Consider the following 18,873-nt stretch of genomic DNA (forward strand, 5'->3'; position numbering starts at 1 on the left):
GCATGTGTCTGTGCCTGTGTTCGTGTCTATTTACAGTCCCCGCTGTTCCATAATGTGTAATTGTATCTGTTTTTTTAAATCAAATTTTACTGCTTGCATCAGTTACTTGATGTGGAATAGAGCTCCATGTTGTCATGGCTCTATGTAGTACTGTGCGCCATTCACCACAACAGTGACTGTTCTTGCAAGTGTTGGGGTTTGTGAGATGATTGAGTTGATTTATGCATTTGCTACATAGAAAAGTGGTTTGCTGAATATTAGCTGATTTTCACATTTGTTCTGTGTGTCTCTCGCTCACTCATTTGAACTCTCTTTCTCAAATACACCCACAAAAATAGAATAGGATGACTATTGTACTATGGGGGATAGTAGGTTGACATAGCTAGTGCTTTTGCGGTTCATTAGGCCTACTCATCTTGTTGGCTGACGAAAAGTAAATGTGGACGGTTCTTCCGATATTTTCAATATGCACCTCGGAATTACTCCAAGATAGCGTAGCAGTGCAGACGTGGTTTGTCGTCCTCTCGTTTACTTTGTGTTTTTCATCTTTTTTGTATACATTTCAATTTTTTTCATTTTTAAATTAAATATGCCTTCCAGTAACCCGCAGCACCCAATGTAACACGGATCCGCAATTCTTTTTTAGACCTTATAGCCAGAACCTCCATTAGAAGCTAGCCATCAGAAGCTAACCATCTAATTAGCTACTAGCTATTTAGTCATTGTTAGCCACTGCTGGATCACTTGGCTACATAGCTGATGCCTGCAGGACTGTTCATTAATCATGGTACTCCATTTTGTTTATTTTTTGTTTATCTGTCGGTCCCAGCCTCGAACTCAGGCCATGTGTGTAGTTAACTGACCCTCTGCCCATTCATCGCCATTTTACCTGTTGTTGTTGTCGTGGTGATTAGCTGTTGTTGTCTTAGCCGTTGTTGTCTTAGCTTTCCCAATCAACACCTGTGATTGCTTTATGCCTCGCTTTATGTCTCTCTCAAATGTCAATATGCCTTGAACACTGTTGTTTTAGGATAGTTATCATTGTTTTAGTTTACTGCGTAGCCCCTAGTCCCACTCAACATGCCTCAGATACCTCCTTTGTCCCACCTCCCACACATGCGGCGACCTCACCCAGCTTAACTAGCCCATCCAGAGATGCAACCTCTCTTATCATCACTCGGTGCCTGGGCTTGCCTCCACTGTAACCACACCCCACCATACCCCTGTCTATACATTATGTTCTGAATCTATTCTACCACACCCAGAAATCTGCTCCTTTTATTATCTGACCCCAATGCACCACACGACCAGTTTTGATAGCCTTTAGCTGTACCCTCATCCTACTCCCCCTTGTTCCTCTGGTGATGTGGAGATTAACCCAGGCCCTGCGTGCCCCCAGGCACTGTCATTTGTTGACTTCTGTAACTGAAAAAGCCTTGGTTTCATGCATGTTAACATCAGAAGCCTCCTCCCTAAGTTTGTTTTACTCACTGCTTTAGCACACTCTGCCAACCCTGATGTCCTTGCTGTGTCTTAATCCTGGTTTAGGGAGGCCACCAAAAATTCTGAGATTTACATTCCCAACTACAACATTTTCCGTCAAGATAGAACTGCCAAAGGGCGAGGAGTTGCAATCTACTGCAGAGATAGCCTGCAAAGTTCTGTCATACTTAACAGGTCTATTCCCAAACAGTTCAAGCTCATAATTAAAAAAATGAATCTCTCCAGAAATAAGTCTCTCACTGTTTCCGCCTGTTATAGACCCCCCCCCCCCCCCCCCCCCCCTCAGTTACCAGCTGTGCCCTGGACAACATATGTGAATTGATTGCCCCCCATCTATCTTCAGAGTTCGTTCTGTTAGGTGACCTAAACTGGGATATGCTTAACACTCAGTTCTACAATCTAAAATAGATGCCCTCAATCTCACACAAATTATCAACGAACATGGGCCTCCTCATAGATATTATCCTGACCAACTTGTCCTCCAAATACACCTCTGCTATTTTCAATCAGGATCACTGCCTCATTGCCTGCATCCGCTATGGGTCCGCGGTCAAACACCCACCCCTCATCATTGTCAAAGGCTCCCTAAAACACTTCTGCGAGCAGGCCTTTCTAATCGACCTGGCCCGGGTATCCTGGAAGGATATTGACCTCATCCCGTCAGTCAAGGATGCCTGGTCGTTCTTTAAAAGTAATTTCCTCACCATCTTAAATAAGCATGCCCCTTTCAAAATATTTAGATCTAAGGACAGATAAGCCCTTGGTTCACTCCAGACGTGACTGCCCTCGACCAGCACAAAAACATCCTGTGGCGGACTGCACTATCATCGAATAGTCCCCGCGATATGCAACTTTTCAGGGAAGTCAGGAACCAATACACTCAGTCAGGCTAGCTTTTTCAAACAGAAATTTGCATCCTCTAGCTCTTCCTCCAAAGGTTTTGGGACACTGTAAAGTCCATGGAGAATAAGAGCACCTCCTGAGGCTAGGTAACACTGTCACCACCGATAAATCCATGATAATCGAGAATTTCAATAAGCATTTCTCTACGGCTGGCCATGCCTTCCTCCTGGCTAGCCCAACCTCCTCACCCCCCGCAGCTACTTGCCCAAGTCTCCCCAGCTTCTCCAGATAGCAGATGTTCTGAAAGAGCTGCAAAACCTGGACCAGTACAAATCAGCCGGGCTAGACAATCTGGACCCTCTCTAAAATGATCCACCGTAATTGTTGCAACCCCTATTACCAGTCTGTTCAACCTCTCTTTCGTATCGTCAGAGATCCCTAAAGAATGGAAAACTGCCTCGATCATCTCCCTCTTCAAAGGGGGAGACAATCTAGACCCAAACTGTTATAGACCTATATCCATCCTGCCCTGCCTTTCTAAAGTCTTTGAAAGCCAAGTTAATAAACAGATAACTGACCATTTCGAATCCCACCATACCTTCTCCGCTGTGCAATCCGGTTTTCGAGCTGGTCATGGGTGCACCTCAGCCACGCTCAAGGTCCTAAACGATATCATAACCGCCATCGATAAGACAGTACTTTGCAGCCGTCTTCATCGACCTGGCCAAGGCTTTCGACTGTCAATCACCGTATTCTTATCGGCAGACTCAACAGCCTTGGTTTCTCAAATGACTTCCTCGCCTGGTTCACCATCTACTTCTCAGACAGAGTTCAGTGTGTCAAATCGGAGGGCCAGTTGTCCGGACCTCTGGCAGTCTCTATGGGGGTGCCACAGGGTTCAATTCTCGGGCCGACTCTTTTCTCTGTATACATCAACGATTTCGCTCTTGCTGCGGGTGATTCCCTGATCCACCACTACGCAGACGACACCATTCTGTATACATGTAACAGTATAAGTTTAGACCGTCCCCTCACCCATACCCGGGCGCGAACCAGGGACTCTCTGCACACATCAACAGTCACCCTCGAAGCATCGTTACCCATCGCTCCACAAAAGCCGCGGCCCTTGCAGAGCAAGGGGAACTTCTACTTCAAGGTCTCAGAGCAAGTGACGTCACCGATTGAAACGCTATTTAGCGCGCACCGCTAACTAAGCTAGCCGTTTCACATCTGTTACATACATCTAACCCTTCTTTGGACACTGTGTTACCAAACCTCCAAACGAGCCTCAATGCCGCACAACACTTCTTCCATGGCCTCTAACTGCTCTTAAACGCTAGTAAAACCAAATGCATGCTTTCAACCGATCGCTGCCCGCAACCGCCCACCCGACTAGCATCACTACTCTGGACGGTTCTGACTTAGAATATGTGAACAACTACAAATACCTAGGTGTCTGGCTTCCTATTTTGCAACAAATCCTCCTTCACTCACGCCGCCAAACATATACCCTCGTAAAACTGACAATCCTACTGATCCTCGACTTCGGCGATGTCGTTTACAAAATAGCTTCCAATCTGGATGCAGTCTATCACAGTGCCATCCGTCTTGTCACCAAAGCCCCTTATACCACCCACCACTGCGACCTGTATGCTCTAGTCGGCTGGCCCTCGCTACATATTTGTCGCCAGGTCCACTCCAAGTCATCTATAAGTCTATGCTAGGTAAAGCTCCGCCTTATCTCAGCTCACTGATCACGATAACACCCACCCGTAGCACGTGCTCCAGCAGGTATATCTCACTGGTCATCCTTAAAGCCAACACTCCTTTGGCCGCCTTTCCTTCCAGTTCTCTGCTGCCAATGACTGGAACGAATTGCAAAAATCGATGAAGCTGGAGAGTTATATTTCCCTCACTAACTTTAAACATCAGCTATCTGAGCAGTTAACCAATCACTGCAGCTGTACATAGCCCATATGTAAATAGCCCACCCAATCTACCTACCTCATCCCCATATTGTTTTTATTTACTTTTTTGCTCTTTTGCACACCAGTATTTCTACTTGCACATCATCATCTGCACATCTATCACTCCAGTGTTAATTTGCTAAATTGTAATTACTTTGCTACTATGGCCTATTTATTGCCTTACCTCCTTACGCCATTTCCACACACTGTATATTGACTTTTTCTATTGTATTATTGACTATATGTTTGTTTATTCCATGTATATCTCTGTGTTGTTGTTTTTGTCACACTGCTTTTCTATATCTTGGCCAGGTCGCAGTTGTAAATGAGAACTTGTTCTCAACTAGCTTACCTGGTTAAATAAAGGTGAAATAAAAATAAGGACGCATGCAGTCCCCGATGTGTCTGTCTTAACTTGTAGCCTGTGAGAAAGACCCGATCACTTGAAGGATATCCGTGTGAGTGAGAGACACTTCGGATTGTGCAGCACTCAGGGAGAAGGGCACAACGCATGCCCACAAAAGACATGGATCCCACTGTGAAATTTGAGGCATTATCAAGTGCTTGTCAAATTGTGAATGAGAGACTATTGGAGTGTGTAAAGCCTGCGCAAAAAAAAACATATATGTTTTCAAATCATTAGAATCTCATGCAGCTTTACAATGTATTAAAAATCCAAACATATAGCCCAGCGTTTGTAGAATAACTGAAGTTACATTAACTCTACATTAAGCATATAGGAATACCGATTTCTTTGTTCACCGCATATGCGCATTCCCTCAAATCGTTTGGAGAAAATATTTATATTTTATTCAGCTTTGTTCAATTGTATTCTTCATACTGTAAAATAATGCTATGGAATTATACGCTAATCTTGTCTGCTAAATGAACTAGTGTAGCCCACAGCCAATTGGCGTAGCCACATCAGGACCTAACATAAGGACAACTCAGAGTATGCTATTCTTTTCTTCTGAAATAGACTACATTTTCTTTATATCATGCTTCTTTAGACCTGTCTAAAATAAATTATGGATTTATTGGGAAAGTATAGGTGTTACGGTTTTCTGTTGAAAGAGAGGACCAACATGCAGTGTGGTTATTTATAAACATCTTTATTAAAGATGAAAATACAAACAATATACAAAAACAATAAACGTGAAAAACCGAAACAGTCCTATCTGGTGCAACAGAGACAGGAACAATCACCCACGAAACACTCAAAGAATATGGCTGCCTAAATATGGTTCCCAATCAGAGACAACGATAAACACCTGCCTCTGATTGAGAACCACTCCAGGCAACCATAGACTTTCCTAGACTACTTCACTAACCACAATCCCATAACCTACAAAAAACCCCTAGACAAAACACACCACATAAATACCCATGTCACACCCTGGCCTGACCAAAATAATAAAGAAAACACAAAATACTAAGGCCAGGGCGTGACAGTAGGCTATATCACATGAATTTATAATACTTTTTAAAATGGCTTGTAGGCTATGTGTGGAAGGCAGGAGATGCTAATTGTGTTTATGTTAATTAGTGATCAATTACCGTGAGACAGACAGTTATTTGCTTGACAATCACCGGCTGACGAAATTCCGTGATCGCCACAGCCCTTCTTCACATCACAATGTATGTGGACGAGGACAGCCTGTTGAAACGGTTTTGAATGGGATGTGTTTTGGGGGCCTGGGTTGAATTCCAACATTGTAATCAAACTGGTAGGGGGTAGGTTTAGGCCTCCTAGATCATTCACTGGTCCAGTGGGGAATCAACCAGCAGTTGTTTGGACTTCACGGAGCCTTGGAAGTTAGTAAAAAATGTAAATAAAATGTTGGTGCAATTTGGTTACATATTCAATCTAAGTATCTGCTTTTCAAAGAGGGTCATATGGGGGAAGGAATGTTGTCACCTCCAGGTAGGTGTTTGTCCCCCTGTGTGCTGAGGGTGTCAAGTTCTTGTCTAGTTCTGGCATTTAGGTCACCACAGACTAGTACATGTCCCTGGGCCTAGAAATTGTTGATCTCCCCCTCTAGGATGGAGAAGCTGTCATCGGTAAAGTATGGTAATTCTATTGGGGGGATATAGGTAGCAGACATGAGGACATTTTTCTCTGTTGAGATCATTTCTTTATTAATTTCTAGCCAGATGTAAAATGTTCCTGTTTTGACTAATTTAATAGAGTGGGTTAGGTCTGCTCAAAACCATATTAGCATACCCCCTGAGTATCTTCCCAGTTTCACACCTGGTAGTTTGGTGGATGGGACTACCAGCTCTCTGTAACCTAGAGGGCAACCAGTGGGTCCGTCTCCTTTATACCATGTTTCTTGTAGGATGACAATGTCTTTCTAATGTATTTGATAAGGTCTGGGTTCCTGCTCTTTAGGGCAAAGGCAGATGACCTCAGACCTTGTATATTCCAGGATGAGATAGTGAAAGCTTTGTGTTCCATAGTGTCCATAGTGTTTTTGTGTTGTTTAGGCCCGGACCATTACTGTAAGTGTGAGCAGAGCATGTTGAGTATCTGATACATACCTCTTAGGTCGCAGGACGGGGCTTTGGCGGATGTAATAGTGGGGGTTGGGCCTGTTGCTCTTCTCACGGCCTGGTCATATGTCCTGCTGTCATAGAGGTCCTCGCCACAGGGTCGGGGGGCGTGGGGTGGGAAGAAGGGGCATAGGTCTGATATGTCTCTCTCTCATATTATCTCTATTTACTGCCCTCATAGCCCCGCTCTGCTAGCCTTGCCCTAACTGAACCGGTGTGGATGGCAGCCAGATACTGCCTTATCCATGCAGGTTGTGCCAGAGTGACTGAAGTCCACCTACAGCCAATTTTGCAGTGTAGAGTTCTGGCATCATTCGCAGAATGGTTGGTCAATTTAGACCAGGGTTGGTCAATTTGATTGTCGTCGGGTCCATTTGGGTTCGGGTCTGATTATTCTCAGGTCTGTTTTGGTCCGGGTCTGATTGTCCTCTGGTCTGTTCGGGTTTCACTTTTTAGACCCAAGAAGATCTCTAGGTCAATTCCATTTGAACTATGATAAATTCATCAATTGAAAAAACCTCATAGAAAATAATGGCATAATATCAATTTGAAAATATAATTGTAATGATTCAACATTGACTCCAACCCAGGTGAGCACATGCCAGATGGGTTACTCAGAACCCATGGATGGAAAATAGCGTCCTCTGGGGTAGTGTGGGATATGTGTGGGATATGAGGTGGGCACAGTGTCCAAGTGGTTGTCTGCAGGGGGCATGCCAACCTCTGCCCAATGTGGAAAGGATTGGCAGGTTGGAATTTATTGGGAGGACAGCTCTGCAGGGTAGTCACTAGCTGGCACAGACAAAGTCATAAAATCTTTTAAACCTTAACCACACTGATAACCTTATGCCTTAAACAAACCTTAAATTAACACCAAAAAGCAAATTTTTGTTGTCATTCATTTTGACGAGGGACTGTGGCCTGCAGTTTAAGGCCGGGATTCAATTCGGAGATCTCATTCCTGGTAAATTCTGCATATGTCAGCTCAATCAGATATGGTCTTTCAAAGCCGCAATGGCTATAACCTGCAATGGGATTGAATCCTGGCTGAGTAGGTTTGGAAGCTAAAGTGGTGTCGACAGTACATGACCAAAAGTATGTGGACACCTGCTCGTTGAACATCTCATTCCAAAATCATGGGCATTAATATAGAGTTGGTCCCCCCCTTTGCTGCTATAACAGCCTCCAGTTTTCTGGGAAGGCTTTTTGCTAGATGTTGTAACATTGCTGCGGCGACTTGCTTCTATTCAGCCACAAGAGCATTAGAGAGGTCAGGCACGGATGTTGGGCAATTAGGCTTAGCTCGCAGTCGGCATTCCAATTCAAAGGTGTTCGATGGGGTCTGTCCTCGGTTAAGGTCAGAGCTCTGTGCCGACCAATCAAGTTCTTCCACACCGAGCTCGACAAATCATTTCTGTATGCACCTCGCTTTGTGCACAGGGGCATTGTCATGCTGAAAGAGGTAAAGACTTTCCCCAAACTGTTGCCACAAAGTTGGAAGCACAGAATCGTCTAGAATGTCATTGTATGATGTAGCGTTAAGATTTTCCTTCACTGGAACTAAGGGGCTTACCCCGAACCATTACCCCTGAACCATTATTCCTCCTCCACAAAACTTGACAGTCAGCATTACGCATTGGGGCAGGTGGTGTTCTCCTGGCATCTGCCAAACCCTGATTTGTCCATCAGACTGCCAAATGGTGAAACGTGATTCATCACTCCAGTGAACGCGTTTCCACTGCTCCATAGTCCAATGGCAGCAGGCTTTACACTAATCCAGCCGATGCTTGGCATTGCACATGGTGATCTTAGGCTTGTGCGCGGCTGCTTGGCCATGGAAACCCATTTCATGAAGCTCCGGACAACAGTTCTTGTGCTGACGGTAGTGAGTGTTGCAACTGAGGACAGACGATTTTTACGTGCTACGCGCTTCAGCACTTGGTGGTCCCGTTCTGTAAACTTGTGTGGCCTACCACTTCGCGGCTGAGCCATTGTTGCTCCTAGGCATTTCCACTTCACAATAACAGCACTTACAGTTGACCGGGGCAGCTCTAGCAGGGCAGAAATTTGACGAACTGACTTGTTGGATGGTGTCAAGTTGAAAGTCACTGAGCTCTTCAGTAAGGCCATTCTAATGCCAATGTTTGTCTATGGAGATTGCTTGTATGAATGAAAATAAGTGGATTACCGGAGACTTTGTTCTTGTGCACTTTTGTATACTGATGTTTCCTCCTTGTCAGTCTGTGTGTCTCTCTTGGTCTGTATGTCTGTCTGCAGCCTTACTCAAATGGTCTCCATGTCAGTGATGAGTACGACATTCCTCCTCTCCGACACTCCGCTCCCTTGCCCGCTCTCAACAGCAGCCACAAGTGAGTCTCTCCCGCAATACTGTCACACACACACATACGTTGAAAGATGGACTATTGATTTTCTGTTAGTCTGTTAATTGTTGCGGGCAAGCTTTATGAATGGGTGTACAATATGTGTTTTATATATATTTTCACACTATGAGGTTGGAATAATACTATAAAATTATGAAAATTATAATAATGCCCTTTTAGTGTAAGAGCTGTTTGAAACACCGCCTGAAATTTCTGCCTGTTTTGGTGGGATGAAGTTTTGGCCTGCCTGCTGACATCACCAGGTGGTAAATTTGTTAATATACCAATAAGAAAGAGAGTTCCAAACCTCTGCCAATAACAGCTAGTTTTCAGTTTTCCCCTCCTAGACCACTACCAGACAGTTCTAGCAAAATTCTTGCTTGAGAAATTGCTCTTTGTTAAGAAGCTAAACAACAGGTGTAAACTAACAATGAAATGCTTACTTACAGGACCATCCCAACAATACAGAGAGAGAAACACATAGTTATAACACAAGGAATAAATACACAATTGGTAACAATAACTTGATTATATACCGGGAGGGTGTACTAGTACTGAGTCGATGTACAGGGGTACAAGATAATTGAGGTATATATGCCTTTTGTTAGTTAGCGTTATTCTACAATTTATTCAATATTTCTTTCCTCATCAATCTACACACAATACCCCATAATGACAAAGCAAAAACAGTTTTTTAAAATTATTTGGCAGATTTATAAATTCATTTATAATAAATTATAAAACCTGGAAATATCACATTTACACAAGTATTCAGACCATTTACTCAGTACTTTGTTTAAGCATCTTTGGTAGCGATTACAGCCTCGAGTCTTCTTGGGTATGACGCCACAAGCTTGGCACACCTGTATTTGGGGAGTTTCTCCCATTCTTCACTGCAGATCCTCTCAAGCTCTGTCAGGCTGCACAGCTATTTTCAGGTCTCTCCAGAGATGTTCAATCGGATTCAAGCTCTGGCTTGGCCACTCAAGGACATTCAGAGACCTGTCCCGAAGCCACTTCTGTGTTCTGGAGCAGGTTTTCATCAAGGATCTCTCTGTACTTTGCTCCGTTAATCTTCCCTCGATCCTGGCCAAAGAGTTCAATCTTGCTTTCATCAGATCAGAGAATATTGTTTCTCATGGTCTGAGAGTCCTTTAGGTGCCTTTTGGCAAACTCCAAGCGGGCTGTCATGTGCCTTTTACTGAGGAGTGGTTTCCGTCTGGCCTCTCTACCATAAAGGCCTGAATGGTGGAGTGCTGCAGAGATGGTTGTTCTTCTGGAAGGTTTTCCCATCTCCACAGAGGAACTCTAGAGCTCTGTCAGTGTCCATCGGGTTCTTGGTCACCTCACTGAGCAAGGCACTTTTCCTCCGATTGCTCAGTTTGGCCAGGTGGCCAGCTCTTGGTGGTTCCAAACTTCTTCCATTCAATAATGATGGAGGCCACTGTGTTCTTGGGGACCTTCAATGCTGCAGACATTTACTGGTACCCTTCTCCAGATCTGTGCCTCAAGACAATCCTGTCTCGGAGCTCTACGGATAATTCATAAAACACTCAATGGTGCAGCTGCAGAGATTTTTGAGGGCCCATGCCGAATCTATTCAGCCTCCTGAAGGGGAAGTGGCGTTGTCTTGCCCTATTCATGACTGTTGATGTGTGTGGACCATGATAGTTCCTTAGTGATGTGGACACTAAGGAACTTGATACTCTCAACCTGTTCCACAACATCCCTGTTGATGTTTATGCGAGCATGCTCAGCCCTCCGTTTCCTGTAGTCCACAATCATCGTCGTTGGTGATCAGTTCTACCACCGTTGTGTTATCTGCAAACTTAATGATGGTGTTTCACAAATGCCCGGCCTCTCAGTCGTGGTACAGGACTAAGCACGCACCCCTGATGGGCCCCCGTGTTGAGGGTCATCATGGCTGATGTGTTGTTGCGTACCATCACCACCTGGGGGCAGCCCATCAAGAAGTCCAGGATCCATTTGCAGAGGGAGGTGTTTAATACCAGGGTCATTAGTTCAGTGATGAGCTTTGAGGGCACAATGGTGTTGAACACTGAGCTTTAGTCAATGAAATACATTCTCACATAGGTGTTCCTTTAGTGCAATAGTCACTTAGAAAGGTTACCTTGGCGTTCTTGGGCACAGGGAGTATGATGGGAGTATGATGGTCTGCTTGAAACATGTACTGTAGGTATTACAGACTGGGTCAGGGAGAGGTTGAAAATGTCAGTGAAGACACTTGCCAGCTGGTCAGCGCATGCTCTGAGTACGCGTCCTGGAAATCCGTCTGGCCATGCAGCCTTGTGAATGTTAACCGATGAATAGGTCTTGCTCACATTGGCTATGCAGAGCGTGATGGTCTGGAAGAGCTGGTGCTCTCATGCACAGTTCAGTGTTGCTAGCCTCAAAGCGCACATGCAAGATATTTAGCTCGTCTGGTAGGCTCATGTCACTGGACAGCTCGCGGTTGGGTTTCCCTTTGTAATCCATGAAAGTTTGCAAGCCCTGCCACATCCAACGAGCTTCAGAGCCGATGTAGGATTCTATCTTGGATCTTGGACCTGTATTGACACTTTGCTTGTTTGATGGTTTGTCTGAGGACGTATCGGGATGTCTTATAAGTGTCCGGATTAGTGTCCCGTTCCTTGAAAGCGGCAGCTCTAGCCTATAGCTCGATGCGGATGTTGCCTGTAATCCATGGCTTCTGGTTGGGATATGTACGTACGGTCACTGTGGGGACAATGTCATCAATGCACTTATTAATGAAGCCAGTGATTGATGTGGTAAACTCCTCAATGCCATCGGATGAATCCCAGAACAAATTCCAGTCTGTTCTAGTGGCCTTACTGAAGAACTCACTGGCTTTCAACGTGGCACCGTCATAGGATGCCAACTTTCCAACAAGTCAGTTCATCAAATTTCTTCCCCGATAGAGCTGCACCGGTCAACTGTAAGTGCTGTTATAGTGAAGTGGAAACGTCTAGGTGCAACAACGGCTCAGACGCGAAATGGTAGGCCACACAAGCTCACAGAAAGGACCGCTGAGTGCTGAAGCACGTAGCGAGTAAAAATTGTCTGTCCTCAGTTACAAAAACTCACTACCAAGTTCCAAACTGCCTTGGAAACAACGTCAGCACAAGAACTGAATCTTAATGAAATCTTAATGAAATCTTACTGAATCTTAATGAAATGGGTTTCCATGGCCGAGCAGCCGCACACAAGCCTAAGATCATCATGCACAATGCCAAGCTCGCCGCTATTGGACTATGGAGCTGTGGAAACACGTTCTCTGGAGTGATGAATCACACTTCACCATCTGGCAGTCCGATGGACAAATCTGGGTTTAGCGGATGCAAGGAGAACGCTACCTGCCCAATGCCTAGCGGCAACTGTAAAGTTTGGTGGAGGAGGAATATGGCCTGGGCTGTTTTTCATGGTCGGGCTATGCCCCTTAGTTCCAGTAAAGGGAAATCTTAACGCTACATCATACAATGACATTCTAGACGATTCTGTGCTTCCAACTTTGTGGCAACAGATTGGGGCAGATCCTTTCCTGTTTCAGCATGACAATGCCCTTGTGCACAATGCTAGGTCCAAACAGAAATGGTTTGTCGAGATCGGTGTGACGCAATATTCGAAGGCACTTGCAGTGCTTGAGGCGTCACTACAGATCCGGGTTCGATCCAGGGCTGTGTTGCAGCTGGCTGCGAACGGGAAATCCATAAGGCAACGTACAATTGACCCAGCGTCGTCCGAGTTAGGAGAGGGTTTTGCTGGCCTCGATGGCCTTGTCCCATTGCGCTCTAGCGACTCCTGTGTGGGCCAGCACATGCATGCTGACACGGTCGCCAGTTGTACGGTGTTTCCTCCGACACATTCGTGTGTCTCGCTTCTGGGTTAAGTGAGCAGTGTGTCAAGAAGCAGTGCGGCTTGGCAGGGTCGTGTTTCAGAGGACAGATGGCTCTCAACCTTCGCCTCTCCCGAGTACGTGCGGGAGTTGCAGCTATGGGACAAGACTGTAACTACCAATTTGGATATCATGAAATTGGGGAGAAAAGGGGGTAAAAAAAGTACCTTTAAAATAAACTTGACTGGCATGCATAGAGCCCTAACCTCAACCCTATCGAACACCTTTGGGACGAATTGGAATGCTGACTGCGAGCCAGGCCTAATCGCCAAACAGCAGTGCCCGACCTCACTAATGCTCGTGGCTGAATGGAAAGCAAGACCCCATAGCAATGTTCCATCATCTAGTGGAAAGCCTTCCCAGAAGAGTTGTGGCTGTTATAGCAGCAAAGGGGGGACCAACTCCAAATTAATAATGCCCATGATTTTGAAATGAGATGTTGGTTGAGTAGGTGTCCACATACTTTGGTCATGTAGTGTATGTCGGGAAAACTTGATCCTAATCGAGGAGTCAGGAAATCCATCAAATTCCAGGCCTTTTCTCTTACATCCTCTTCCCCTCCCACTCTTAGTGTTTTGCAGCTGAAACACATGGCCTTGTACCAATAATGTAATATGGTTGCTGAAGGGTCCTGTCATGATTGAGAGTGGTTCTGTGAATGTTGGCGGCAGAATATCTAATTCCCTTTTAGCTGACAAAGACATTTGATTTGGTATTTTTCTATTGTGTTGCACAGTGGATGTTATGGGCAATAGTGCAGTGAAGCTATAATGGCAACTGCTGGACACTGAACAGTGAGGCCACAGGGTGAAGCTTTGTCTCCCTCCACATCTGGGCACACAAAACACTCACTCTCACACACACACAGCCATGGAACTGTTGAGGTCATTTCCCAAATAAGCAGCAATAAAAGCTGACACAGCAGGTTTAAGTCGTGAAGTTTAGTACCTGCAAAACACCAGTCTCAATGTCAACAGTGAAGAGGTGACTCAGAGTTGCAAAGGAAAGGCCATATCTCAGACTGGCCAATAAAAATAAAATATTAAGATGGGCAAAAGAACATAGACATTGGACAGGGGAACTCTGCCTAGAAGGCCAGCATCCCAGAGTCACCTCTTCACTGTTGACGTTGAGACTGGTGTTTTGCGGGTACTATTTAATGAAGCTGCCAGTTGAGGACTTGTGAGGCATCTGTTTCTCAAACCAGATACTCTATTGTACTTGTCCTCTTGCTCAGTTGTGCACTGGGGCCTCCCACTCCTCTTTCTATTCTGGTTAGAGACAGTTTTCGCTGTTCTGTGAAGGGAGTAGTACACAGCTTTGTACGAGATCCTCAGTTTCTTGGCAATTTCTTGCATAGTCATAATTTCTCAGAACAAGAATAGACTGACGAGTCTAAAGTTCTTTGTTTCTGGCCATTTTGAGCCTGTAATCGAACCCACAAATGCTGATGCTCCAGATACTCAAGTAGTCTAAAGAAGTCCAGTTGTATTGCTTCTTTAATCAGAACAACAGTTTTCAGCTGTGCTAACATAATTGCAAAAGGGATTTCTAATGATCAATTCGCCTTTTAAAATGATAAACTTGGATTAGCTAACACAACTTGCTATTGGAACACAGGAGTGGTGGTTGCTGATAATGGGCATCTGTATGCCAATGTAAATATTCCATAAAGAATCTGCCTTTTCCAGCTACAATAGTCATTTACAACATTAGCAAGGCCTACACTGTATTTCTATCAATTTGGTGTTATTTTAAATGGACAAAAAAATGCTTTCTTTAAAAAATAAGGACATTTGTAACTGACCCCAAACTTTTGAACTGTAGTGTATATATTTGAGATTCTTCAAAGTAGCCACCCTTTGCCTTGATGACAGCTTTGCACACTCTTGGCATTCTCTCAACCAGCTTCATGAGGTAGTCACCTGGAATGCATTTAAATCGACAGATGTGCCTTGTTACAAGTTAATTTGTGGAATGTCTTTCCTTCTTATTGCATTTGAGCCAATCAGTTGTGTTGTGACAAGGTAGGGGTGGTATACAGAAGAGCCAGCCCTATTTTGTAAAAGACCAAGTCCATATTATGGCAAGAACAGCTCAAATAATCAAAGAGAAACAACAGTCCATCATTACTTTAAGACATGAAGGTCGGTCAATCCAGAACATTTCAAGAACCTTGAAAGTTTCTTCAAGTGCGGTCTCAAAAACCATCAAGCGCTATGGTGAAACTGGCTCTCATGAGGACCGCCACAGGAAAGTAAGACCCAAAGTTACCTCTGCTGCAGAGCATAGGTTATTTTAGTTAAATGCACCTCAGATTGCAGCCCAAATGCTTCACAGAGTTCAAGTAACAGACACATCTCAACATCAACTTTTCAGAGGAGACTGCGTGAATCAGGCATTCATGGTCGAATTGCTGCAAAGAACCTACTATTAAAGGACACCAATAAGAAGAAGAGACTTGCATGGGCCAAGGAACACGAGCAATGGACATTAGACCGATGGAAATCTGTCTTTGGTCTGATGAGTCCAAATTTGAGATTTTTGGTTCCAACCGCTGTGTCTTTGTTAGACACAGTAAGTGAACGGAGGATCTCTGCATTTGTGGTTCCCGTCGTGAAGCATAGAGGAGGAGGTGTAATGGTGTGGGGTTGCTTTGTTGGTGACACTGTCAATGATTTATTTAGAATTCAAGGCACACTTAACCAACATGGCTACCACAGCATTCTGCAGCGATACGTCATCCCATCATCTGGTTTGCGCCTAGTGGGACTATCATTAGTTTTTCAACGGGACATTGACCCAACACGCCTCTAGGCTGTGTAAGGGCTATTTGACCAAGAAGGACAGTGATGGAGTGCTGCATCAGATGACCTGGCCTCCACAATCACCTGACCAATTGAGATGGTTTGGGATGAGTTGTAACGCAGAGTGAAGGAAAAGCATCCATCAAGTGCTCAGCATTTGTGAGAACTCCTTCAAGACTGTTGGAAAAGCATTCCTCATGAAGCTGGTTGAGAGAGTGCCAAGAGCGTGCAAGGCTTTCATCAAGGCAAAGGGTGGCTACTTTGAAGAATATAAAATATATTTTGATTTGTTTAAAAAAATAAAAAAAAGGTTACTACATGATTCCATATGTGTTATTTCATAGTTTTGATGTCTTCACTATTATTCTACAATGTAGAAAATAGTAAAAATAAAGATAAAAACCCTTGAATGAGTAGGTATGTCCAAACTTTTGACTGATACTATATTTGTAGCACAATGGAAGTTTGCTTGGAAAAATCTATACTTTATCGTTAAAACCTGTGTGGTCTAAAAATGTCTTCCAGACACCTCAATCCTTTCACCACACCTGGTGTTGGGAGAGCAAGAGGAACAACCGAGCATGTTGAAGACGAGTATCAGATCCCTTCATCCTACCCGGTGTGCCTATCCCATTCCCCAGTCTGTGTCTCCGTCCGGATCCCTAACAGGTACCAGCACAGACGATGCATCCCAAGTGGAACCCTATTCCATAAATAATGTACTACTTTTGCCCAGGGCCCATAGGGAATAGTGTGCCATTTGGGACGTAACTTTTTATTCTGTAATAGAGATACAATAAATAAGTGAAAAGGCTGCCAAATGTAGATTTGGTCAAACTTGTAGGAGTTGCATGAAAGGGAAGAATGAATTCCTGGATCAAGCTGGATTTCAACTGTTACTCAGCAAAGCGCAACCTGCGGGTGCTGTGCAGTATAAACAGTCTTGAGTTGGTAAAAACCCCAAAATATATGGACAAATGTATGGACAAATGTTAATGGGGAACAAATGTAATATCTCTCTATGTTTTGCCTTTTTTTAATCAGAAATCTGGAGAATGGGTCCTCGGAGTCCTCTGCAGGGGAAAACAAGCACAAGCCCTTTGAGTATGGTAAGGCTGAAGTGGTGATGTCACGTTCTGGACCTGATCTACCAGTAGTTGGCTCTGCTTGTTACTGGAAGTGTTCTGTGTGAAAGAAATCAAAGCTGACACTGTTGTTAATACTTAGGGCTCAGTGTCATCTTCATTATCATCATCATCCCCACGAGTGTGTGCATGTGTGTGCGATCCACGAATGCGTTCTTGTGTTCATACATTGGCCAATACCCCCACAGAGTACAATCTTAAACATAGAAAGAGGAGGTACTGGCCTAAAATAGTTTTGCTGCAGTGTGCTTTCGGTTTATGAGCAGTTGGTGCCTAGCCTGCCATTCCCGATCACGTTAACCTGTCCTTGTGATTCTCAGGTGGGCATTTTGAATCGGGGGTGTTTCTCTCTGGGGCAGCTCGTGCCGCCCTCTGTCCCTTCCACAACAGGACGCCCTCAGACTACGACATTCTACTTCCCCCTCAAGGTAAGCTGAGGGCAAACTTGAACGTTATGAAAATTCTGTGCAACTTCCAGCGCGCGTATTTACGGTGAACCCTGAGGCTGGACACAATTTAAGTTACAGTAACAGTGGCCAAGTAGGCTTCTGTGGCTATTTGATCATCATGTAGGTCTACCAGAGTGGCCTACCATCAAAAACAAAGGAGAAAATGCATCGCATAACATTTATCATGGAAATAGCTGTTCTGTCATTCAGCCTACAGTAGCTGCCAATGAATGTATGGTGTTCAGTATGGGCCTACATTCCATGACACTTTTGAAGAAAAAAAACATGCAGGGCTTCACATTAACCTGTTTATCCACTTGTCCTTCAGACACAGAGGTGACTGAAAATGTTGTTGTGTTGTTTGATGCAAGAAACCACTTACAAATTAAAATGCATTATTATTCCCATACCATTACTACAGAGAATCAGACAAATTATGCCCCCATGTGCCTATTGGCTACTTAGCTTATTCAAGCCTGTCTCAAAATACAACACTGTCCCTTTAAGACAAAACAAAGCTATTTACCTTCCTTGCTTTTTAAAAGTCTAGAAATGTACACGTTTTGTGCTTTTGTAAGAAGCAATCACTCCCCTGTTGCTGACTACAAATGATCTATGACTGGGCTAATAACTCACTAACTAGTAAAAGGATATTAACAAAATGTACACACCTGGCTTCATGCAGCCCTCACTTTGATCTCAAAACAAGCACATCTACTCATGACCGCCCATGCTGTAGTGGAAACACAGTCCAGTTCAAAGTAAATGGCACAGATCCATACTGTATATGGCAATGGTTCATTTGCATATAGGCCTACTACAGCTCTGATTGGTTAAATCTGTCCTTCAATGGAATAGAATCCTACTTCAATGTGTTCTGCCTACAACAAAATATCTTACGTAGTTTGTTTTGTTTCGTGTATTTTGCATTGAAAGTGGGTAATATTGTGTTGATTTGATCACAATTGCCACAGTAAAGGGAAACGCTTATAGGGTTAACTAACAGGGAAAACTCTAGAAAATTGAGTGAAGTTCAATCTGGTGCTTCTGCAGCCTCAGGCTACTGCGCGCTCGCACACTCGCTCAGCTTAGAGGGGACATTGATCACAATATATGTTAAATGCCTCCGGAATTTTTTACATTTATCCACATATTTGGTAAATATATTTTTAAATGTATTTGAAATGTTTTGTACAATATATTCAATATATAATATACAATATATATTCAATATACAATATATATTCAATATACAATATATAAATGTATTTCTAAGAAATATATTTTAGTTTTATGAAACTGTATGGCAAAT

At 43.9% G+C, this 18,873-nt stretch overlaps 1 protein-coding gene across 5 annotated transcripts in view; it reads left to right on the forward strand.

Annotated features, from left to right (window-relative positions):
* The window catches only part of cblb (Cbl proto-oncogene B, E3 ubiquitin protein ligase), a 152,895-nt gene that overhangs the window by 116,862 nt on the left and 17,160 nt on the right, over positions 1–18,873 (forward strand). For all 5 annotated transcript variants that reach the window (XM_036944415.1, XM_036944414.1, XM_036944416.1 and 2 more), the window contains 4 exons: positions 9,144–9,235; positions 16,493–16,636; positions 17,012–17,076; positions 17,433–17,540. In XM_036944415.1, coding sequence (XP_036800310.1) covers positions 9,144–9,235; positions 16,493–16,636; positions 17,012–17,076; positions 17,433–17,540 — 409 coding nt within the window. The remainder of the gene's footprint in view (positions 1–9,143; positions 9,236–16,492; positions 16,637–17,011; positions 17,077–17,432; positions 17,541–18,873) is intronic.

The sequence above is a fragment of the Oncorhynchus mykiss genome, chromosome 15 (genome assembly GCF_013265735.2).
Source record: "Oncorhynchus mykiss isolate Arlee chromosome 15, USDA_OmykA_1.1, whole genome shotgun sequence".
Lineage (NCBI taxonomy): Eukaryota > Metazoa > Chordata > Actinopteri > Salmoniformes > Salmonidae > Oncorhynchus > Oncorhynchus mykiss.